Source organism: Brienomyrus brachyistius, chromosome 22 (assembly GCF_023856365.1).
Source record: "Brienomyrus brachyistius isolate T26 chromosome 22, BBRACH_0.4, whole genome shotgun sequence".
Lineage (NCBI taxonomy): Eukaryota > Metazoa > Chordata > Actinopteri > Osteoglossiformes > Mormyridae > Brienomyrus > Brienomyrus brachyistius.
The window spans coordinates 18295911-18321174 of NC_064554.1; the positions used below are offsets into that span (position 1 = coordinate 18295911).

General features: G+C 47.7%; 2 protein-coding genes across 4 annotated transcripts in view; one reads left to right on the forward strand and one right to left on the reverse strand.

The window, feature by feature from the left end:
* Nucleotides 1–59: 59 nt before the first annotated feature.
* b9d1 (B9 protein domain 1) lies at nt 60–4095 on the reverse strand. Its single transcript, XM_048991010.1, is given in 8 exon segments — nt 60–326; nt 919–986; nt 1478–1540; nt 1668–1764; nt 2159–2234; nt 2236–2271; nt 2648–2716; nt 2943–4095. Coding segments are annotated over 8 exon segments (576 nt in total). The 5' UTR covers nt 3006–4095; the 3' UTR covers nt 60–222.
* A 15231-nt stretch (nt 4096–19326) lies between these two features.
* LOC125718347 (voltage-dependent T-type calcium channel subunit alpha-1H-like) overlaps nt 19327–25264 on the forward strand; it is a 58820-nt gene continuing 52882 nt past the window's right edge. Inside the window, exons 1-2 of one of the 3 annotated variants that reach the window (XM_048992137.1) lie at nt 19327–20445; nt 20921–21256. The gene's annotated coding sequence lies outside the window, so the exon portion shown is untranslated. The remainder of the gene's footprint in view (nt 20446–20920; nt 21257–25264) is intronic. The other 2 variants (XM_048992136.1, XM_048992138.1) reach the window with 2 other exon arrangements.

The following is a 25264-nucleotide window of genomic DNA, read 5'->3' on the forward strand; positions in this document are numbered from 1 at the left end:
AGAACTCTGGCTGTAATACTGCCATTTGTTGTGCAGTAATGAGCGAAATGTGGGACCGATAGCTTTATAACAGTACTTTATTATAAATATACAAATATAAAAAAATGACTATACAACTTGATCCTCTTCCCACAGCAAACCCTGATTTCCCCCCCCCCCCCCCCCCCCCATAAGTTGGATCATGAATAGGCTGGTCCTGTAGCATGGTGGTGGGGGCCTGCATCATACATCACTTGTGGAGCCGACATCGTAGCCTAGCTTCTTCATGTCCTTGGTGACGATGTTGAAGGAGAGGCTGACAGAGCCCTGGGAGTGTACCCTAGTGACTGGTACAGGGATAGAAAACCAATTGAAGAAGTGAAAGCAAATCAGGGCTGACCTGAAACCTCAAAACCAACTAGAAACCAGTGGGCGTGTCCTCCTGTAAACAGCGGTCTGTTAGGACAGACTATAATGCCAATCTTGCAGCGAGCTGGGAGGGTGTGATTTTTATAGACGGTAATGAGCAAACCCCCCGAGCGAGGCTTTGAATAAAATGATTCATATGAAATGAGTGTTACAGCTATATATTCACACACTACGTTGAGTAAGTGACAAGTATCTCTATTTAACAGATTGTCGCAGTAAATGACCTCATTCACGTCACACTGAAACAGTCCCTGTGAAAAAAATTTCATTGCAAAGTGTGATCACATGCTGTGAGGGTAGATCCTTTGGAGTGGAGCTGATGAATTATGACAGCGGTGGTGATGGGAGGAATGTGGATTCAGAGCCCCTGATTGGCAGGCCAGTGAAAAATCAATAAACCAATAAGAAGTGGCTTAGACTGCATATAATTATGCACACTGAATTTTGTCCCAGTTACATGGGCTATCAACAGAGAATGTGAACAGTACTTAAGGAGATGAGCATGCATACCTTCTCTTCCTTCACCCTGGGCTATAACCTTGGGGTCTGTGAACTCTGGACGCCGTCCCATTAGCCAGCTAAAGAGGGGGAAGTAGAGTTTTATGCTGTGCAGCTTAAAGCTAGAGTGGGAAAGGTCTTGGAACGTTGATGCCGTCAACAAAAATGCAGATTTACATTTGCTCAGCCGGCTGTAGCCCCTGGCTCAAAAAAATGACGTCCTAAAGTAATTCCACACCAAAGCATAGCTACTCATCAGCATGCAGTTTTTGTATTTTTTTTTTTTTTTTAAAAACTGTATATCAGGGGTGGCCAATCTTATGCTGAAAGGGCTGCTGTGTGTGCTGGTTTTCGCTGCAAACTCCCTACTTAGATTACCAGTTTGAGGACTGACTGGCTGAAGAGTCCTCACACCTGGGTTGGAACAGCTGCCATAAAGGTTACCCCAGAAACCTGCATACACACCGGCGTTTTAAGGATAAGCTTGGCCACCCCTGGTGTATATATACACGTACACGGCAAAATTCATTTTCAAACCACAGTTCAAACAGGATTTATACAGGTTAGTTACCTGGTGAGTTTTTGTAGCCTGGAAGTAGATTCTGGAACAAACATGGGAATTGTTTTCACGTGTCTGATGAAAATAGTGATTTGAAAATTACCAAACTGCAGGCAGAATCGCATTTACAGAAGCAAACGTTTTGGTGATTGGGGATTTTTCGTGTTGAGGGAGATACAAGTGTCTGAGGATGTGTACATACTTGCCAGGAGTAACAGGGATGTGAACAGCCCCGTATCCTCGAACCACATCGTTCCCAAAGGTGTCAGGACCGTACACACTCACTACGATCTGCGGCCCTGCAGGAATAGAATCACAATACACAATCATGCGACTGCACCATCTGCTTAACACTACCCTTATAACAAGCACTGTGATATATTTAATACAATACTTGAGCAGGGTAAATTCAATACTTGCTGGTTTAAGTTCACAGGTGAACAGTAAACTTTTGTTGATATGTTTCAGTAACAATATATGAAATATATGTAATTCGTAGATGTTTCAAGAACACTTTTCTTGTCAGCATTTATCCATCATCTGGTGGTTGTTCCTCCCAAGGTGGGGTCTGGAGCCTATCCCAGGCAGTACAAGGCACAAGGCTGGGGCACACTCTGGATGTGCTGCCAGTTCCAGTCAACATGTTCTTCATAAACGTTTTGTGAACAGCATGCAGGAAAGTGGAGCTCTCACAGCCAAATGGGTTGGTGCTCTTGAAGGTGATCTCCACAGGGAAGTTCCACACCAGACCATGACATGTGTCCCGGCCCCCGGGAGGAGATCTGGGATATGCCTTCTTCCAACCCCTTCGAGTAAAAATTAACCAGGCAAACTAAACCCAAATTCACTACGAGACATAAATAGGGTTAAATACAATGAATAAGAAACCTACGGCTGATGAGTGATAATGACAAGGTTTATGTGCAAACAGAAACACATTTCATGCACTGTGCATTACAGGGCTGAAGTAAATAGTAACGGAAAAGCGGTAATGCTGTCTTGCTAGTGAACGGTGTTGGGGCATGTTAAGACCCCTTATCATGCACGGCATGGAAATTCCCATTTCCGGTGGCACTTGAAAAAAATCAGGAGGGAGGCTTCGGGGAAGAGGCGCTTCTGGCATCAGCACGCACAAAAAAGACATGAGTAGCAGACGGTCTTGCGTTGCAGTCAATCACTCACCGACGTGGGTGCCCAATCGTGTCCGTACACGAAACAGTACTTGCAGTAAAGCTCGTCATATTCGGGAAACTAAAATGTGAAGAAAAAAAACATTTATAAAAGATATTTACTCATTAAAATAGTTTGCACGAGGATCGATCTGCTAAGCAAAATGACCAGGATTACGCAGAAGTGCAGCGAGCAAAACTTCGTTATCTTCTTTTCTTCTAAATGGCTTTAATCTGTACACCGGGTCGAAGTTAATACGAATGTAGATGGAAATCGTATAGTTAACTAGCTTGAGTAGGCTACTTACATTTGCGCCTTCTATTTGCCCGTTTATCATCAGAAGAAACACAGATGGGTTACTGGTGGCCATTTTGGCGTTGCAGCATTTAGCACTGTTACAGCTATAATAATAAACCTACTGATACGATATAAACAAATGCTGAAATCGTACTTGATAACGTTAGCTAAGCAACGAGACCGTTGCTAACAACTATCGGATACAACTTATGGGTCTCCATTCGGGTCAAAAAGTACAGTGCGAAAAGCGTTTTGAAATTACAACTCCACCAGATGGCAGCAACCAACAATGCGAATGGAGGGCATCACCAATTGCGCATAAATTGTTTTATCGCTCGATAGACTTCTCCTACACTACATCAAGGAACCACTTACATATATTGTGTAAGGTCTGAGATTTACAGTTTTATTGAACTACGTGCTACTTAAGGAAGTGCTTAGGTAGTCAACTAACATTTCTGCAGGTATGTGAAAGCACAAATACCCATGCATTGGCATTGCTTGTGTTTTTTATTCCATTAGATTATATTGAATTATTTTATTCTCACTATATGCAGTACTCAGCAAGACGTCTATGGTGCTGTCAGAGAGGTACATTCTTAGCCTCTTCTACACTGGATGATATGCTGGTTTGCTGGGGGGAGGGGGATATATTTGACAGAATGATGCCCCCCCCCCCCCTGGCTTCCACTGACCTTTTTCAATCCCTTCACTGCTCCCCACCTGTTAGCCACTCTCTTCCTAACCCAGGACACCCCAGGAAAGTGGCTTTGAAGTGGAAACAGTAAGAATAAAGCCAAGCTGTCAGAAAGTTTACAAAATGCATCTTGGGCAGTCCCCGCCTCCTCCTCTCAGCACATCCTTAGCGTTAGCATTCAGCCGACGTCCTGATTCATGCCTACAGTACATACACCACCATAGAGCTGACTGTCAGTCCTATTTGTTTCTCATCCGCGCGTCTCTCTGAATCACATCGGCGCTCTTTCTCCTTCCCCTCTGTCAATTTCAGTGGTGTTTCTCTGGGTTACACGTACAAATTTTCTTCACTCAGATGCACATATTGTCCGAATTTCCGGAAGGTCTCCAGTCTGAAATCCAATAGCTGTCCCCCTTTTTCACCCGTATGGAAATTTCTGGAACCTTCCGCTGGTTAGAATGCATAAATCTATCAGTGCTGGATTTCTCCAGAGGTGAACCCGCATGGTAAACTATTATTGGACTTTGTGCCAGTTCTGTGTCACATTAAACTTGTCGTTAAATGTAAATATTATCATCCCGGGTAGCACAACCAGTAAAATCGATAAACACGAGCAGAAATAAAGGTAAACATCAGTATAAACTAAGATACACACACATAATCGAGAAAAACAGCCAGAGAATCATTAGAGGTAATCCTGCTATTTTTATTAATTTTTTATGATTGTAGATTTTGCCAGCGATGAGCTGGTGTGATATTAAATATGAGCCAAATCTGTTGCCTCCTAAGATTAAACATCTGTTTACTGTGTCAATGATTACAGTGCTCTGCATAACTAACACTCGCCTGGCCAATGGTTAATATTTACTGGGTTTTCAAAACCACAGAGTTGGAGAAGCGGTTCCCTTTTCTGTGACCAGCTGTGGCGTGCACTCGCCCTCTCCCTTCTCCTTCGCATTCCTTATGTGCTGGCGGGTCACACAGAAACGTCTTGGTTGGCCACCAGCTGTTCACACCACAACAAATGGTGGCGAGGTGCTACTGCATAGCGGCCTGTGGCTGTTTGTCTTTTTTGGTGCAAAATGTTGCCCGGTTCCTGCATCCCGAAGTGAGTCGGCCTGGATGACCGGAGTTCAGGATCTTATCGGCCGCCGGCTGCCCAACTCCGACCGCATAGAGCTGCACTCTTACACTTTATCACTAGGCAGCTGAACTAAAAAAGCTATGGGAATTATGGGAACGTGGCAATTACAGTTTATTTATTTAGCTTTGAGACTGTAGGGGACCAGTCCCTAGAGCAAGTGGGGGTTAAGAGCCCAGCTCAAGAGTCCAGTGGTGACATCACTCTGCCGAGTCTTTGAACTGGCGACCTTACGATCACAGAGATGGCATCCGAACCTGCTGAACAACACGCCAGCCCTCAGCCCGTCTGACGTCATCTTAAAGCTACTATCTGGTGCTAGTTTTACCTGAAAATTGTCAAGACAACAATGAAAGACCACAATAAATGTGAAAACAACTGTTCCAATGGTTAATCCATAAAAAAATAGCATAAAATTTAGTTTTATTGCCCTTCACTGATGTAATTGCCCTCTTAAAACAGAAGTTTGACATTATACAATCTATTTTAAAACACGGGATACCGCTACGGCTTTCTGGTTACTAATTCATCTTATATGAGGGTACAGGATACAAAATAATCAGTATGAACGTGTCATAACCATACTGACTATGACATACATGAAAACCAATCACAGAAAAGGAAGCAGTTCAGTGCAGATTCATGCCTCATGATCCAAATAAACATCCGAACTCGACCTCATTGAATTTGGGCAGAATTAATGAAATGCAAATGTCATAAGTGTGCAGATATGATTGGGTTGGTCTGGAAAGGCAGCTCTTGGTGGGCCTGCAAATGAGAAGCAGGACCCCAATTAAGTGCTTCTGCAGTCACACCAGGTCACGATTCCATTACAGTACCACAGCAAGGAAAATAGAGGGATTTCGGGGAAATGAATCTCTGTTCCGACGGCTTTCTCTGCTTAGCTGAATAGGTAGTAATTTATTAGGCTACACAATCCTGGCTGTTTGTCGGCCTCGTATCACAGTGCTATTAAGCTACATCCCCGTCACACACGAGCATAAAGAAAACAGTAAATGAGGCTGCAGTGGTACTTTCAGATACTTCACCTTCCCTGAAAATGGGAAGTCTGCTTTCTATACGCCGGCTATCACAGGAAGCTCTATGCTAATAAATGTTTCCATCTGGGACTCTAGGGAGTCAATTAGGTTTGTCTGCTTCTGTGACTGTAAAGCCTTCGATGGTGGAAACCAAATGCAGCTACTTCTGAAGGATGGCACTGGGTGTCCGGCTCTTTGAATGACTGGAACAGAGGAGCTCGGCTTCTGGCAAAGCCAGGATGGGGCTCGTCCATCATCTCCAGTGTAATGCCCTCAATCCCGGGCACCTCCATATGCACTGGACCAGAGTGGGGCTGTTAACCCAGAGGAAGTGAGGTAATCAAGAGATCTGTCTGTTGAGAATATGAACGAGTTGTGGAATCTGAGGATAGAAACCCAGTCTTTTGGGTGTCCGACACGCGTCTTGAGTCAAACTTTGGTTGCTGGGTCCACCTGCCTTGTATGAGTCATTAGGTTGAATTTGATTAAGTTTTGGTTATAATGCAGGAAATATGTCTCTTCTGTTCCCATCAGTGCCGATTGGGATCCATCTTTTGAGGGGATGTCAACTCATTTACAGTTTATATGCTCCTTGTGGGGTCAGTGGGCTCGGGTACTGGGTCCCATCAAGGGTCTGTTTTGAACCAACCAACCAATCGATTTCTGAGGATTCATGTGCCACAGAAGCATTGCTGTACGAGTCATCGTATGAAATCCCTGAACATGCTGTGGGGCTGATAGAGGAGGTGGATGAGCTCTTCTCACCCATTTTTCGTATCAGATCAGTGGATGGTCATTTGTTCGCAGTCCTCCATCCAGGTAATCAAAAAACAAAACAAAAAAAAAGGATTTCCAAGGTCAAATGCGTCAGGAGAGGGAAAAAGAAGAAGACATAGTTAGGATGCTGGCTTAGCATCCGTAGACTTCCCCCTGTGAAGATTTGTTATGCTGGTTGAGTGTCAGCATGTCAGCACTCCGCCGGCAAATTTCATGAGCTGAAAAGCCACAGATACCCTGAAGGTATAAACAAAAGGTAAGACGGGGCAACGCTGAAGACGTAAGCAGGTTATACAACAAGCAGAAGCTCACTCCGGAGTTTATATTTTGTCTTCTATGCAGCATTCACACCTCAGGTTGAAGACCACAAGCATGGGCCGTGATTGAGATGGTATCCCAACACTGACCTCTTATGTAAGGTGATCTCACATGGGTTTTCTGTCCAAAGATATGTTTCACGTCGATCTGGGGAAAATATAGAAGCCAGTATTCCTATAGATCAGGGGTCTCTATCTTTGGTTCTGCAGAGCTACTGTCCAGTAGACTTTCTATCCTACTTGACTTCTGATGAGCCACACCCATTCTCAGGTAAATACCAGGAGGAGATGTGGCTCACCAGAAGCCAGGTAGAATACAAAACCTACTGGGTAGTAGCTCTGCAGGACTGGAGTTGAAGACCCCTGTTGTAGATTAACATGCCGGAGCAACTGAGCCCTTTACTGAACTACTTGTTTCCCTAAGTGAGTCAAAACAGCGGTTGCCTCCATCTGTGAGTGCTGAGGGATGTGAGCGGTTTGATGAGTAGCTGGCAAATGAGATCACCCTCAGACCAGTCTTGGCCATACACTGGTCATTGGCTTCATTAGATTGGTCACAGGAGGAAAGCTGGCATGGGTCATGATGGAGGCGAGGCATCTGGTGACCAGTCTAATATAATCACTGGTGGATGGATATTCAAAAATCTGTAGCGGTGCCCACTGAAGTCGTGATGTCTGTGTTGGAGATTTTATCATGGATGCTCTTCAGTGTCCACAACTGGGATGCCGAAGTCAGTCGAATCTTTTGGCAGGTGCAGAACTGCATCACGTTAGTGACAGATCTGGCCCGAGTTTAGGATGGACATAGGGGATGCTGACGTCGTCCTTGGCAGGAAATATTGACAAGGGGTGGGTGTACATGTTGGGTCAAACCACATCATGGGTGATGAGTCTAGTTTGCCCCACGCCTTGAGGTCTTGATAAAACGCATTCACAAGCTGCATCTTTCGCTCGCTCTTCCTGCCTCATTTGTTCTGTTTTGTGATGATTCACTGCGTGAAGCTTTCACTGCCTTGGCGACATGAGAGCGGCGTGTTTTCGTCTCAAGCACACACATCTTTAGACCGCCGCAGGCACTGGAGCACGAGATCAGCTGCCTGCCCCCATGGCGTGGTGGGAAACTCGAGCCAAGTCATGGGGTGACGTTTGTTAGCCCTGGATGCACATGGCAGCTCTGGAGAAAGCCACAGACCGCGTCCGCTATGGGCCACGTGACTTCGAAAGCCAATGGCGTTGTCCCAAAGGCACCCCCGTACTGACGGCTGGCCGTTCAGACCAAATCTGGCCTGGGCACAGGGAAGAGGAACAGTGCTGATTCCCATTAGCTCTGTTTCCCATGGTGGTCCTTTTTGTTTTTCCCTTTTCCCAACGGGATTATGGGAACGGGCGCAGATTCTTCTCAATTTTTCAATGTTGGGGGGTTATTTTTGGCCCCCTTTATTTATACATCTCGTTAAGCTGGCACTTTAACTGTACTGTTTGAATTCCACTGCTGAATTGTAACCCTCCTGTGCTTTGAACCCACGACTCATTCTGCTCTTTTCACAAGTGTACCCTTAACCACCGCGACACACCCACTGGCATCTCGTTCAATTTGCTAGCCCGCCGGCAGCTTCGAGAGCTATTTTTTATTTTTATTTTTGCACAATGTCCCATTTATTCACGTCTGTCAGCATAAGGCTAAGATTTCACAGTGCTCAGAGCTCCTAAATCCCCAGCCAGATTTAGGTAAAATCGCACAAGATCTGTGCATTTTAAGGCTGCAGTTCTTCCCCGCCTACCAGCACCTTTGGCTGGTAGCTTTGTGATTTGTTTGTTGTCAGAGTGAAATTTCCCCAGATATTGCAGCTAGCCTGAGATAGTCTGAGGGTCTCACTTGCAGATTGCGTCCGTGCTAAAGTCGGAACGTTGTTCTCTTGCGTAAATCTCCGTAGGATGTATTTCTGTGAGTTTGAGCATTTTTTTTTATTTCCTTGGAGGCGGGCATTTTCCGCATGTGTGCTGGAGAGAGACGTCGGCAGAGGAGGAATTTAAACGCTCACGGAATCCGTTACATACATCTTAAGTGCTTCACATTTTAGCATGAGTGGTTTAGCATGTGGTTCCCAGTAACCATGTCAACATGTAGACAAACAACCCCAAAGAAACTTCCTGAAGGTTTAGATATGGAGGGGGTTTGACAATGTGTTGCAATCATTTTGAATTACTTGCAATTTCTGAGTAAGAGGCGTCTTTTAAAGAATCGATGTCCTGCCCCCAGAATCACAGCGCATCAAAAACCTGTCGTCAAGGTGTGAATAATAGTCCTTTTGAAAAAAAGAGACAGAATGTAGGGAAGTTATATAACATGTTTATTGCAGGCCGATAGTTGGAGGTCAGATCTGTAACAATGGTTCTTGGCAGATATGGAAGGGTTTGTGTGTTCATGTGGTGCAGTACACGTGTTGTACTGCGGTAAAAATTGTCAGCTGTTACCTCAGAAATTAACTTCAGCCGTCAGCAGTTTAAGAAAAGCCACACATCTCGCAATGATCCGGTGAGCTTGCTTGCTGTAAAATGACGATTCGCGGTGACTAATTTGTTTAACTTCAGGGTGTCACAACCACGTCTTTTGGTTTAAGCCGGTCCAATGGTTGGTCATCTTGCAGGAAAAAAAAAAGTGGCCTTTTTATAAAAAAAAAAAAAAAAAAAATTATTATCAACAAAAACAACACAGTATGAGATGTGACATGAGAGGCGACAGGGAGGCAGACAAACACGAAACAGAGAAAATGGAGAGGAAAAAAAACCTCGCCCCTGGCGGGATGGTGAAGTGAAGCGTGTGACAGAGGAATGGAAGGATAGCGTTCTTTTTTGAGGATAGAGGAGAGGAGAAAAAAAAAAGCATAATTCAGCTGTTTCGGGATCAGGAGAACAGGGGTCGGGATGGGGTGACGTACAGCTGGGTGTGGGTTCAATCATCAGGGTCTGTTGGGTTTACGGGGACCAAGAAAAATACACGCCTCAGTGTTACAATACAGATGGCGATAAGGTGTGGGAGAAGTGAATGAGCGACCTGACATGCCTCACCCCCACCCTGCCCCGCCCCACTCCATCCCTGCCCCGCCCCACTCCATCCCTGCCCCGCCCCACTCCATCCCTGCCCCACCCTACTCCATCCCTGCCCCGCCCCACTCCATCCCTGCCCCGCCCCACTCCATCCCTGCCCCGCCCTACTCCATCCCTGCCCCGCCCCACTCCATCCCTGCCCCGCCCCACTCCATCCCTGCCCCGCCCCAAAACAAAAAAAAAACAGGGGTAATAATTCAGCATTAGACAGGCAAGTTCCTGGGCATCATCTGCTGGCTTTGTGATGGGGTATCAGGGGGGCTTGCGGAGCAGGGGGTGCAGGCTTGAGGGGGGGGGCTGATTTCGGAGCTGTCGCAGGAGCATTATCGCAGCGCTTTTCGCTGTGTTTTCACGGTGGCTTTTTAACCCAGCGCAACGCCGGAGGGTTTCAAACAGAATGGCGTGGTTGCATAGCAACTAAGTTATCTAAGGTACCTGCCGCCGCTTCCTCTAGCTGCCGCTACCTCCGTTATACCCCAAATCACCCAACGCCGTTACATGTACTTACCTCTGGGAAAATTATTTCGACCTACGGCTCAGTTTTTGTATATTTTTTCGCTTTACTCTCCTCGAGTGTAGCGACGCTCGCTTAAGGACGGGCGTCGCCTGCCAGTCCGCGCGGAATGACACCCGAGCGCCAAATGCCGGGTCTGAGCGGTAAAACTCGCCGCTGTTCAGCTCTATTCACCGCTAACCCTGTGCTTACTAAGTCCTCATGGTACCATTTGTTTACCCTGCTTTGCCTATTCTCCCTCGGGGGCGGGGGGGGGGGGGATTAGGGACTGCTTTGCCCCCCCCCAACCCTCGGTTTTCTGCATTCTGCATTCCTTTTCTTCCTTTTTGGTGAGAGCCGAGGGCCTGGGACGAGTGTGTTAAAAAAGGCTGTGAGATTAACCCCCCCCTCATCCCACACACATGCTGGTGTCCCTTGGGGTGCTGTGCCTCCTGGGGAAGGTGTGTGTGTGGGGGGTGGGGGAGTGATTATTGCCTGGACCCCTGAGCACAAAGCAGATGTCTGGCTGCCAAACTGCAAACAGGGGCAGTGCTGCTGTTAAGACGAAAGATGGAGGAGTTTAAATAATTAAACGTATAAGGAGAGGAGCTGACAGGAGTGTGTGTGTGTGTGTGTGTGCTGCTGCGCTAAATGCTCAGTTGTTCGAATGGTAACATTTTCAGTCAATTTGGACGAATACTACCCTGGAAAGTCGCCCTTAGATGTTCTGGGCCTGGCTCTGAGCGACCCGGAGCTTATTTGCGTTTGCTGTAAGCCGCAGTGAATCAGCCACACGAACGCTGGCCCTTCTGGGTTAATTATCAGCTGTAGGGCGCGACTGTCGGGGGGGGGGGGGTCAGGCCTCGATCCAGGAAGCTTTGTGGGTGGGTGTCCGTGTTGGGTTCTTGGTTAATTTCATTTCTCTTCGAGCGGTGGCTTCTGTCTGCCCACCATGCTGCATCCCTAGTACCCCCCCCCCCCCGGCTGTGCTGACAGGCACCGCGTGCTCGACGGAGGATGAGAGGGTCAGATGGCGGTGGTGAGGCCAAGCTGTCACGCAGAGGAGAGTAGCGGGGGCTCGGCGGTGCAGCCGGCCGCGATGCGCTTTTACGGAAAGGGGGAAATAAAATCACAGCGTGAGCCGGCTTCACACGTTCTTAAATCAGGTTTCGGAGAGCGTGACGTGGTCATTGGGTTGGGGGGGCGGGGTGGAGCTTGTGGAGATGTGCTGCTAATTGATTTTCCGCAATAGTTTTCTGGTTCTCCAGTGCGGCAAAGCCCCCCAGCCCACCCTACCCCCGGCTGTTCCCCCCCCTCCCCCATCTCCTTTCATGCTGGCTCAGTAGATCGCACACTCCTGGGCCGCATGGAGGACAGAGGGAGATGAAAGTCACCCCCATGCTGCCCCCCCCCCATCTGACGCAAGGTGGCTTCAGCAGCCATGGTGAAAATCCCCCCGCGGATTTCAAGCCCCCCCTTCCCCCACCAAAAGTCTGTGGTGACAAGCAATAAACTATAAAGCCTATATTTATTTGAAAAAAGAGAAAGACGCGAACGAACGTTTGTTCGAAAGAGCAAACGTGCCCCTTCTATTCCAGGTCCACAGGTCTGGGGTCTCAGAAGCTTTTTGGTCGCTGAGTCAAACTGGTGAAGTCGCAGAAGGGGCGGGAGGCTTCATGCATTCATGGTTTGGATGTACGTAAATAAAAGATGAGCCTTCCTTCGGCTACCAGCAAGAGCAGCGGCCGGCCTCAACCTTTCGTGTGTCAGTCTGGGTTTGTTATTTTTTTTGCCGCAACTGTTACCGAAACCCTGGTAATGGCAAAGGGATTTGAAGGCCTGGAGTTGGGGTTTTAGTGGGGGCGGGGGTCAGGGTTTCCTACCTCTCAAATATCAGCATGCGCACATGCGCTCAGCGGCCGAAGCTGATGCATGATGGGAAGGAATTACTAGCGAGAGGAAGATTACCCTCACCAAGGTCGATGCTTTTTCCTGCCCAAGCAAGCAAGGGCTTCACGCCAAATCCAGCATGAGCCTGGGATAAGTCGCCGCGGGGAGGAAGCGGCAGGAAACAGAGAGTCTCCAGTATTGTAGCGATGACGCAGCGCAAGACGCCCTCCTGCCCTTTCAGGACAAGGGGGTTCGTCCATCGGTCTGTGCCGAGAGGGACGGCGGATTCGGTGGCCTGGCTGTCCTCATTTCAGACAGGATACAGCTCCTTCAGAACCACTCTCCCGGCAGGAAAACATGGCATTCTGTTTAGCTGAGCATCTGTGATGTTGACCAATCATATTTGTTGCCATCTGTGTTCAGCCAGTCGACGGCCCCTTAGCATTAAGGTCATAACCTCTACACGTACGTCTCTTGTTTTCAGTCAAAACACCAAAACATGGTATGAAATTATAGATTATCAAGAGTGCCGGTCAACCCATTAGGTGACAGGCAGCCGCTTATGGAGCCATCTTCTGGGGGGGGGGGGTGTCTTAGCAAACCGGCAACTTTCAAGTTCAAGTTTCAAGTTTTATTGCAGTGGGGACAGGTGCATGGGGTGGGGGGGGGGGGACAATAGGACCAACGACACAGCAATAACGGAGAGCACCCCCCTTTCCCCCAGCGATTTGCTTAAACCAGCGACTCCCAAAGTAAAAATGACCCCTGACCCTACCATGTGATCACATAAGCATCCAATAACTAAGGCCCAGGGGTTTAATATTTCTTCTACCAGACAGGTGGTCCACATTGAATATTTTTTGCATCGCGTCAAGTGGATGATAATATTGGCGTTTTTCCTTTTACAGCACATCTCCGCGGACCACCTGCTCTACTGATCTCCAGGGATTCATGCAACTTTAAACTCAACCAGAAGCTACTCAGGGGGAGCTGTCCTGCCAAGAAGGTACACAGCAGAGTGTTTAGCAAACGGGAGAGTCCATCCATTCAGAAGAGCGGGACCTGATGAACGGCATTCTCTCTGCCGCCGCAGTGGTTGGCCGGGCGGCACAATCTTCGTCTCAATCAGGCAGACACTGGTGCAGCGTTGGGCCTGTGTTGTGTTTCACTGAAGGCGTGTTTGTGTGACAGTGGCAGGCGGGTGCTGGACAGCCGGCTGCCATCAGTAAGCTTCCAAAACGAGACCCGGAGATCAGCCGCTGCTCAGGCCTGCCTCCTCGGCCAGGCTCTCAGCAGCACAGGGAATTTTATCATTATATCATCATTGCGTCACTATCAAGATTTAAATTCAACAAATATAACAAAAACACATTTTAAGTTATGGGTACCCAGCTATGATTAGGAAGGGGTTTGTATCGCCATTAATGGAATTCACCCAAGTGGCCCCAGTTTTCATCAAGGGCAGTTCTGGGGGGGGGAGGGGTGGGCAGTGCCCCCATGACAACATGCATGCCCCCCCGTGCCCCCTAAATACATGCTACTTGGGTCTGAAATGAATGTATTATTATTATTTACATTTATATATGTGGGCTAAACGTTTGTGCGCTGGGAACCGGCAAAACACAAGCACATTTTCACATTTTTTGCCACTACTATTGATTGCACTCTTATTTATTTACTATCTTCTTGCTGTCCTGATGCTAAAATGTAGTATATGTCATTATATACGCATTACAGAGAGACCTGAGCCAATAACACCTAACCCGGTTGCCTCCAGCAATGAGTGACGTACTCTTAGAGAGACGGTGCTGAGCAGACACACTTGGGGTCTTACTCTGGCAAGCAGAGACTCATCCAGACTCAGATGCTGCAGTCCTGGGTTACTGGGGGGGGGCTGCCTCATTCAGGACTGTGATTCCTGGCTTTGGTGTGAAAGTGGTGGCGTGTGGCAGCGGCGAGGTCCTCTGACAGCATATTCACCTCATTAATCCAGACGGAACAGCGGCTCGTGTTTCTGCGTTACTGTTTTGTTTGCAGCCGCATGGACGGCAAACAGACCGACAGGGAGCGGAGGACGGAGCGGGGGGGCTCATGGGGGGCTCATTAGCAAGCAGAGCAGACACAGGTCAAAGGCCATAGCAGAATGACGAAAGTCACAACAGGAGCTGCTCTGAACAATTCAGAATTAATTTATTAAATGTCGATTATTAATTAGGTAACGATTGACAATTAATTAATTGATTACCAGTGTGTAGAAGAGGTTGCCCCCCCCTCCCCCAGAATAACCACATGCATGCCTGCATGCCACGCCCCCTCTGCCCCCCCACCCTCTCCCTCTCCCCTCCCAATTCCAGAGATCCATGTACACTAGCTTCCCTCCCCCCCACAGTTCAAAAGCATGTGGTTAAGTGAACTGGCATCTCAAAATTACCCATAATTACTGTGTCGCTAGGTGAGCGATTGTGTGGCAACTGGGGCTTCCTGAAGCTGCTCGTGACCCTCTGTCAAATAATCGCTCATGGATGGATGGACAGGATACAATGAAATGTCTCTATTGTTACTATACAGAACCGGAACAACAAAACACAATAAAAGTGACAAATACTGCTAAGTAAAGAAAGGAAAATTTGCACACTGTCTGTGAGATATGAAACATTTCGAGAATGGTGGGGTGATCCCAGTGCGAGGTTCAGTCTGGTGATGGCACTGGGAATCTGGCTGTCTACTGCATAAGCAGACCTGTAGCACAATCCTGATTGCAGCAGGACTGATGAATAAATGGATGGATGGATTTGTTTAAAGAATGAGTAGTTAGTTAACAAGACCAGCTTTACCAAAGCGTAAATATAAATGAAGCCCCGCCCCTTCTGGTTGATAGGACTCCGACTGCTTTTGACCTCCCGAATGTCGGCTCTCGTGTGCGCATCGCTGGCTGGTCGTGGTGCAGCCTCTGCGAGTTGCAGGATCTTTTCCAGGGGCTGCCGTCCAGTGAGGATGCCGTAAAGGGATGCCAGCTGCTCTCCAACTTATCATTTATTCAGGACGCGGAGGACAGGATCCGAAGGCTGTGTGTGCTGTAAGGAGACGAGGAACTTATGGATGTACTGTACGTGTGGCCCGATTCTGAAATGCGAGCACATGATATAGGTAGGGATCATGTGACCGCCGTCTGCGTGTCTGTGGGTGGGTAGCTGGGGGAGGGGGCTTCCTTTCTGCTTCATTCATCCATCACGAATAATCTTTGATGGGGGGGGGCAGTGTGAAGGTATGGCCACCACTGACCTCTGAGCTGTGGGAGTGAAGATGACACTGGAGATGGGGTTTTTCCAGTAAGACCGTCATCTGAAGCCCCCCTTGAGGCCCCCCATCCCACCACTACCACTCCCAGAAATCACTAGAATGCATCCCTTTCTGGATTTGATTACATGCCCTGCTGGATGTGGGAGAGTGGAGCAGGACATGTAAACCATCACACCGCCCCCCCCCCCACCCCAAACTTCCCAGTGGGATGGTTCATCTGCATTGTCCATCCCACAGAGTACTGGACTCCCATCGCCTCATCAACCCTGTACCCAGGAGGACCATAAACCCCCCCACCGTCAAGGCTGCTGGGCTAGTCCTGTAATGGAGTTATAATCAATCCCCCCCTCCCAGCTGAGAGCAGGACAAATCCTCCCACACCCTAGCAATTAACTGCGGAGTGAGTTAGTTCTGCATCCAGACTCCAGTCAGAAGGCAGCATCGCATCAGCCGTAGAATCTGCTCATTGGGTTCCTGCAGAAATGACCCGTTACTCTGATGCTTGTTTTTTTGGGGAGGCTGCTTGGTGCTGGCTGTCACGGTAACGCACTCGGCTGTGTGCTTTATTTACAGAAATGGCTTTTTTAGAAAGGACTGAGGCCCTTCGGTTGATACGTAGGGCCTCATGTTGCCAGAACTTCTGACTCCAGGACAGCCTGACTGCTGGGAGATAGCAGGGCCACATGGGGCCTCTCAGTTAGCAATGGGCAGCGACGGATTCCACACAAAACATGCACTTGCATGGGGCTCCCTAGGTTTGGGGGGGCTCTGTTGACCGCCAGCAGACACTACAGGGGGCCCTGATGTGACTTTTTGAGTGAGGGGCCCAAAATCAGCAAATTAATTCTTTGTGCCTGAGAAGGAGAGAACACGAGCATTGCATTCTGGGAAGCCGCAACTCTCTGCCTTCCTGAGCCCGCTGGACAGCCATGTGGTCAGGTGACCGAGCCTCCACAGTGTGCTACCAGGCGGCTCCTCTCCAGCCTTTAATTGGTCATCAATCCAGGACTTCCAGGCTTGTGTGAGGCAGATCACAGCGTCTGAGGAATGGCAAACGTTTCTCAAGGTCCGCAGACCGAAACCCCGGCGATCCGGCAGGCCATAGCTGCTCCTCTGACGGGAAGTCGGATGACGAAACGGAATGGAAACCTGGCGTGTGAATTTAAAAAGCCGCATTACGAGGAAAAAGCGATTCACAAAACAGTGTCCCGGAAATCTGCTTGATTACGCGGCGCCGTTCTGGACGGAGGGAATAGGTCAGACCGTGGCCTCAAGTCTGCCAGCCTGGGCGGGGCGGGGCGGGGCGCGGGGGGGTGGGGGGTCACTGTAGCTGTGATGGCGAGCCCCTTAGCATCCCCCTGGGGAGATCTCCGCCTCCTCCACTCCATGTCCATAAAGATGGACCATTCCAGCATAACAGAGACAGACAGACTGGTAAGGAAATTTCCTCCGTCCGTTTGTCCCGTCTGTGGTCTAGGAGAGCGGCCCGTCCCCCCCACCCCCCCACACCAGGGACAGCTCAGGTTATGCATCCATCTGATAGCTGCCTCACTCCAGGCCCATTGTACACTGTCCCACACTGATGTGACTCTACAAAAAGGGTCATTTCCAAACGCAATAACAAACTATTACATTACAAATTACCCCATTATTAAAATCACTGCAAACAGTATCCAAACTACTGTGCTGGATTATATATCATCAAGGATAACATCATGTTTAATGGTAACTGTGTGCAATTTGGAAATCAATTGAAGGATTTTACATTAAGCCATATTAGGGATGAGAAGCTCAAGGAACAAGCATGATTCATCAGATTAGGAGCATCTGTGAGGAAAGACAGACTCAAGAGCCAAAGAATATTAGATGTAAAAGATTCTAATGTTGGAACCCAACTGAAGGAAAGACCAAGCGTACCTTTAGCTGTTGAGAAAAACAACAGCAGTGGCAACAACAGAAATAATAATAATGAAAAGAAGAAAGAATGAAAACTATAGATACTGACGAGTCCAGGCAGGAGAAGAGCAAGCGGAACAGCTGGGATTCGGAACAGATGATGGTCATTTAGGAGAAGGAGGGACCAATGGGGTTAAGGACCATGATGAAATTCAGACTGCCCTTATTTGTGAAACCAGAGCTCTACAAAGAGAGCAGCAGTGTCTGGACGTCACCAGAGCAGCTAAGCGAAGACCCCCCCCCCCCTTCACTGCTGTCATACGCACTGACACCTGTTACACAGTCCCAGTGTGTATGTGTGTGTGTGTAGGTCTAATCCCGCATTCACTTTTCAGTGGTGAAATTCAGAATAACGACGAAAAATTAGTGAGGGTTATGAAATGACTTTGCCCTGATCATTTCTTGAATTTCATGATGCTGGATAGATTTTCCAATCAAACCGCATTACGTAGTCGTGTCATCTTAAACGGCACCGTAGATAATGCCCCCATCTTCATTTACGTGCTCTGCGCATCATATATAAAGAGCTGGAGAGACGGATAAAACGGGGGAAAGCGACTCCACTTAGAAAACCTCATTTTTTTAACAGGTTTTTTAAACCCACGGTTCCCATCTCCGTCTTCCTGCTGAGTGGTGAAGTCGTATAAAAGCTGAGATGGTTTCCTTCTTTTTGCAAAGGTTATCGCCAGGTCGTGATTCCCAAGACGGACAAATGGTTCGCAGACGGGGGGCGTGGCGACTGATCAGGCCGCTGGTCCATTTCAGGTGGCTTACGGCCAAAAATTACATTAAGTACATTTTTTAAATAGCCAGACGGCATATCCAAAGTAAATTTCATTGTACCGTGAACGGTGAAGCAAATCTTTATCGACAAAGAAAGTGTTCTGATTTATGCTCAAATATCCTCTAGGTATTAATGAAAAAATGGCCAGATACGGACAGCGAGCCACATGTCGGTAAAGAAAACAGATGTACGAAAAAAATCTTATTTGACGAACCTTCATAATGCGGTAAACACGGGGAGGAACGTACGGCGGACATGTGTTAGTCCTATAAAATTTTGGCAGAATCCTCCTTTGATAATTGATATTTTTTAAAGCCGTTTATTTGAACAAGTTTTATACAATTTGAATAAATGCCTGGGTGCTGTAAGGTGGACCTTCAGTTCTGCTGAGGTCCACTGATATGTTTTCTATGTTTGGTCCAAAGCAGAAGATATCACCCCCCCTCCCCCACATACACACACACACACACACATACAGTCCCTGGTGCCCCTTTAGATGTATAGATACACAGAGGAGAGGACAGGGAAGTAGGTAGGGCAGAGTTCAAAACCACCTTGTTTTCTTCACGACCAGGCGGGGAGAAACAGGCAGGTGGTGCTTTCAAAACAGACAGTAATTGTTTACTATGCCGGCGTCTCCTGTTACAGTCGTGGTGAATAGCTGGAGAAGACTTCCTGACAGGAAGCGTGTGGGGGGGCTGGTCAGCAGATACTGTATAGATTCCGGGTAGTCAGGCTAAGTACCTACCGTTACACTAAGATGCCAATCCCAAAATCACGAAACCTCGATTTTTTTATTTTATTTTACAACGTTTAGCGTCCCCGTCACGTTTTTGTCGCCCGAGTTACGCTCGTCTCCATCACTTACACCTCAAATGATAACGTGATTTAAAAATGCCATGACAGAATACATCATTCTGAGTGATACATTTACATTTACAAACGCACGATGAGTAATGAAATGTTAATAGTCCGTAGCTGGAATATGAGGCGGCGCAAATCTGATGGGGCTTTTTTTTATTAATTTCTTTTCTTTCTTTTTTTTAGTTCTGGCTTCTTCTCCAAAGTGTGGAGGCGTAGCGGTCCCGGGGGAGACGCGGCAGAGGACGCCGTCAGCGGCAGAAACTGCTCACATCTCACACATGCGCTACCCGCAGTACGATCCGCCGCTAATTAGTTCTCTTTGCAGTCAAACCAAAACCCAGGCAGTATTCAGTCTCCACCTTCAACTCTCTTTACGCATTTTAACTCACACTGATGCTGAAATGCGCTAAGACATCATGAGAAATTTGACATTTTATGGGATTTTTCCTGAAGATTCACGCTATTAGGTATAATAATTTTGACTTAAATATGAAGACGATGGATTACAGGGCATGGATTTTGAGCGCACGCTAGGAATGGTTATATCGTACAGCAATATCACAAAAAGACGCCACATTACGCACAATAGCGCTCTTTAAACAGGCCATTATAGAAGCTGCCGTGAGATCCCTGGTGTAACATGCGGTCTGCGGTTCACTCAGCGTTGGTTACGCTGCTTGAATCACTCCCTTTGCTCTTACTTCCTAAATAGTGCTGTCTAAACAAACAAGGTAAAGAAGGTGAAAACGCACCGAACTGAGCACATGGTGCTGGTGCCGATCGTCCCGGTGCGAAGCGGCATCACGTGTAAGAGGAACCGGGGAACCCAGAAGTTTGACGTATCAATACGAGAAGGAAGCTGGAGCGGCGCGGACGCACGGCGATGGGCGCCTCCGTGCCGAGCCTCACTCTCCGTCCAGCACAGATGCTGCGATTTTTTTAGAAATTGTTATTCCCGTCCGATCTGTTCACTTAAGGTGCCGCAATCCGGATCTGAATCTACGCAAATCAGAGCAGCGGAAAAGTACACTGGGAGTGCGCAAACGAAGTACAATAGAAGCACGCTTCGGCTCACGAAGGATTTGGCTGCGGTGTACTGACATTACAAGAAACGCTTATGGGAACTTACGGTACCTCAGCTGAAAGGTAATTTCTTTGTTCAATTTTAACTTTTGGTAAAACCGTACTGTTCAAGCAGCATATCAGTCATCACTGCGGATCCAATTGTAGGTCATTATCTTACAAATACTTCCAGCACGCAATGGTGTAGATCTCAAGATATAGTTGATTTTCCTTTTCTTAAATATAACTGCTGCTGGATAAACATTCTGTACTGCTATTTTTTGTATATATTAATAAAACGATGGCTTTTAGGTTTTGCCTCTAATCACGTTTTTTAGAAGAAAAAAATTAAAAAGGATGCAAATGATCCCAATCCGGCAATGCGGATTATAATGTATATTCAAACAGGGAAAAGCGATTCGACGGACGTGCCGAACTTGAGCGACAGTAACTGGTAGCGATGCCGCTGTATTGAAGCACATTAATGCCCGCAGCTCTCTCAAAGCGCGTCTATTGTCTCGCTGCCGTCAGTGGGTGACCCTCACCTCTGCTGTTACAGGACCCCGCTGCCAGCTGCGCTATCATGACTGATGGCGAGGCGCGAAAGCCCGTACAGTACTTGGACTTCCAGGAGGTGAGGGTACCCATTTGGGAGTCTGTCCAGCTCCCGGTTCGGTGCGAGGACACCGAGGGCGATGAGGAGAAGGAGAAGGAGGACGGCAGCGCCGGGAACCCTAACGCGGAGAGTACCGGTTCCGGCGGGTCGAGCGGCCGCGATCCCGCTCCTGACCTGGTCATGGATGATAAGGAGCAGCCGCCGTACCCGGGCCTGGCACCCGTTGTCTTCTTTTGCATCAAACAGACAACTCGACCTCGCAGTTGGTGTCTCAGACTGGTCTGTAATCCATATCCTTTTTTGCATTAACGTGCCTGACATTTCTTTTGTGCAGAGTGGCCAGGCTTTTGATCTCCTAAATCGCTTTTTGAAACCTTTGTGTCTAACACGAGTTGGAGTGGGGGGGGGGGGGGCGTCTGCAATCCTTGAGAGTGAAAATTTGAAAATGGGCAATTATTGCATTTTGCAGCGTTTGAGCAAAAGCAGAACGTTAGGCTGGTGTACTCATGGGAACTGTGAGCCCTTTATGTCTCATATTAATGTTCAGCCCTTCAGGGACCGGCGAACTGCAAACTTTACAATTAAATGAAGGTGTCATCAAACATTGGAGATTTATTAAAATATACAAAAGTTATTAGCATTGATAAGGTGGGGGGTATTTTGAATTACATTATCTTTACTAGCATCGAGTCGGCTTGGAGTTCCGTCAAGTTCTGTGAAGATCTGAAACAAAACATTTCATAGAAATAATGGCTGGTTCTGTCAGCCCTGTCTGCTAGAAAGCTTGGTGCTTCATAAACAGATCAATTTGCTCATTTCTCGGTATCTTGTTTAGGTTTTTTGTTGTGGGTTTCTTTAGTGTTTCATTTGTTGCTGGTGTTTTTTTTTTTTTACACGCGTTGCAGTATTGATGTATGGGGGAGGCATCGCCAAACAGACTCAGGCCTTGACGGCAGCCGGTAAATCAAGCATAAGGGAAACGCACAGATGCCGCTTCACATTACGGCTCCGTGCTTCACTTTCGCACAGATCCATTTGCACCCGAAACATATCATTAGCAGTTACTCTGACATTATTACAAAATGTAGCTAGATCGCCGTTTAAGCGTGCATAAAAAGCTCTCTTGTTACGACCGATTTACTGCAGATCGTTCAGGAGGGCACAGTTCATAAATAACTATTTGTTTATAATTTATAAACTCCGAAGCAAGGGCGTACCTTGGAGATTTTGGCCCCCTTGACAGAATGTCACCTTGGGCCACCCCTCAGCCAACTTTACACAGGGCACTGTGAGTTGTGGTCCCCTTGAATTGGCAACTCCGACGGCCCGGCTCCGAAGGTATGGGAATGGAAAAGAGAGCCGGTGCTTCAGATAGCACAGAAACTGAAGCTGATCCCCCGATCTGCATGCGAAGCGTGGCTGTCATGCGGATGATGGAATTGCTATTGTTCTTCACTGGTGGTACGGCCAATGAATTAGTAGGTCGCTGAATATCTGTTAGCTAACACTGGCCGTGGTGCTTTTTTTCATGATCCCTTTTTAAATGTTGTATATTTGCGTTGCAGAAAGGACGGGCTGTTGTTGCATGTTTCCGATAGTGCGATATACGTCACCAGTGTGACGTAGCGGTACTGATGGGGTCACTTTTATTTGCCGCTGTGCTCGTTTTTATGCTTGCTGACGTCATTTTGTCGTGTTTTTACCCTCTGGTTTCTGGCTTCTCTTTAAATACAGGACGACTGGCTTCACTCCAGTTGCAATATTTAGTTTTATTATATCTGACAGTTGCATGGATGTATGGGCATTCTTCTAGCAGTAATGCTGCTGTGGGCGTGCGCCAGTTTTAAGTGTGATACCCTCCGCCTTTTTCCTGGAGACAGTTTGTCGTTTCTCCACTTCCGGACTAGGGCATATATGCTTTTGATTGCTCCCGCCGCAAATCTCCCTGCACTTGTAGGCTTGTGTGGCAGCCTTTGGACCTCTGCTGTAAATACCCAGCAGACAGATGCTGTGTGTGGATCTTAGCAGGGGGTTGTTCTGGAAATGGAGAAAGGTTACGGCCATAAGCCCTGAGAGGAATTCTGCGGTAGTGATGTTAAGTGATTGTATCAAGTGTCAGCTAGTAACCTATACGGCTGCAGAACATAATGTACCTGCTTAGCCGCTACAATAAATGATTATGACTGGCTGAATTACACGGAGTGTCAGCGCTGGACTCGTGTGAAATTGGGTCACGCTGGAAGGATCTTATTAGCAGTAAGTCACAGAACACCCCCCCCCACTCCACCCCCAGGTTAATGACAGTCTGCAGTTACTGTTTCAGCAAAGCATCACATTCGGTTTGCCTCGCAGCTCAGTACGTGTGGCCTGCAGCACGATAGCCGGCTGCCGCGTACGAGTCTGACGGGAGCTCTTGCTGACGATACCTCGCACGGTGCTCTGCTTACGTTGCACCAGGAAAAAATATATATATATACATATATATATATATATTGCATGCGGAAATTAGGTGCTTGAGTTGTGAAATGTAAGCAGGTTGCACAGTAAGTAATAATAAGAGGAACAGATAATGAAGTGGTAGGTATTAAGTGGGGAGTTAATTACCCTGCGTGCATGTGCAGGTTTTCTCTGGGAAGCGCTTGTCATTAGTGTAGCATTCTCGCGCTACTCCTTCGGTGGCTCATCGTAAATTCGAGACGCCTTTCCGTGGAGGAAGCCAGAGCCCCCAGTGGGCGCTTCCCACGTGCCGGAGGCCCCCGCTTCCCATCAGCCTCTGCGCCTACTGTCTTGCCTGGGGACCCCGTTACAGTATTTTTTTCTTCCTGTGGGGCTGGCTTGTGTTGGCAGGGAGTTTCCCCAGCAAAAGCACTGGCAGTTGCTGGGCACCAGTGAACTTACGGGTTTTGGCCAGAGCTTGGGCTGTTCGGGCCAGACTCTCCCATTCCAGTTGAGCACATAAGTGCTTGATTGAACTAATTATTTCCCTAAGTGAACCAATTTGACACTTCTCAGCGCTGAGGGTTGTTTGCCTTTTCAAGAGTCAGAAAATCTGAAAAGCACTGCCGACAAACCCCCCCCCCCCCCCCCCCCCAAGTCTGGATGCGACAACCATTTACTATCTTTCTTCTACTGATTCCCCAGTTATGACATTGTAGCATCAGATATATTTATGACCGTGTTGTCTAAGGCTAACCAATCTCCCGGGTTACCGACAGTTTCCACAAGCGGCATCTCGGAATGCCGGCATCGCTGGGCAGTTGCCGTGGCGACGGCAGTCACTAATACTAAGGCGAGCTTCACCCACGTAACCCATGATGTAGTGCCTCATCCGACTCACTGCTTCATTTATAACGGTGATCGATGGTCCCTGATTAACGGCGATCTCCTCTTGGCCATCCTTCTCCTCTCTCCTACTCGTTTTCTCATTGGCTTGATGGGTTTTTTTTTTTTTATTGCCCGTTTGCCCGTAATTACGTAACTAGATTCCGATGGCCGGATGCAGCCTTATCAGCATGTGAGTAAATACGGGAGGCTGGCCTTCGCTTCAGATCATCAACAGGTTGTGTTTGCTCAAAGTACACATCGGTCAGCACTGTTCATCTCAGGCCGTGAGGTCTGCGAATAGTCTGGGGGGAGACAGACAGACATTTTAAAGGTACTTCTTAAAATATAGCACATCCTGTGTAGCGGAGCTGCTTTTATTAAATGGTACAAACCTCAGAAGCTGGGGGGACACGTAGTGGCCTTATCAAGTGGTTATGTGCTTCTCTGACGTTTTAAATAACCCAGTCTTGCAGCGGTTTGTGTTTTTCTGTTTGGGTAATAGGTTGTGTACCAGTTAAGGAGTTTGGCTTGCGATTGCAAAAAAAGTAACTGGTTCACGTCCCCTGAGAAAAGCTGCTAGTGTAACTGTTGACAAAGGTGTTTCACCCCCCTCACCTTGGCAAAACATCCATATGTGAAACAGACCTGCGCAAGGTGGCTAGAAAGTAGTTAAGTAATAGCACTGTGGAATAATGTTGCACTCATCGGGGAGGGAATCGGCATGCCGTTTAAACTGTGTCATAGAGTGTGGGTTTGAGATTGAGGCTTGGGGTCTGGGGTCCGTTACTGCTTTCATTCCCCTTTTTGGAAATGTTTTATCTCTAGACAGTCGACTTTCTTGCATTTTCCCACAATGCCTCTCCTGTTTATTTTTTTAACTCTTTTTTTTTTTTTAAGGTGATAACAAAAGCTGACCTAGTAAACGATGGTGTTGCAGTTCACCGCTTGGCCCTAAGAGCTTTT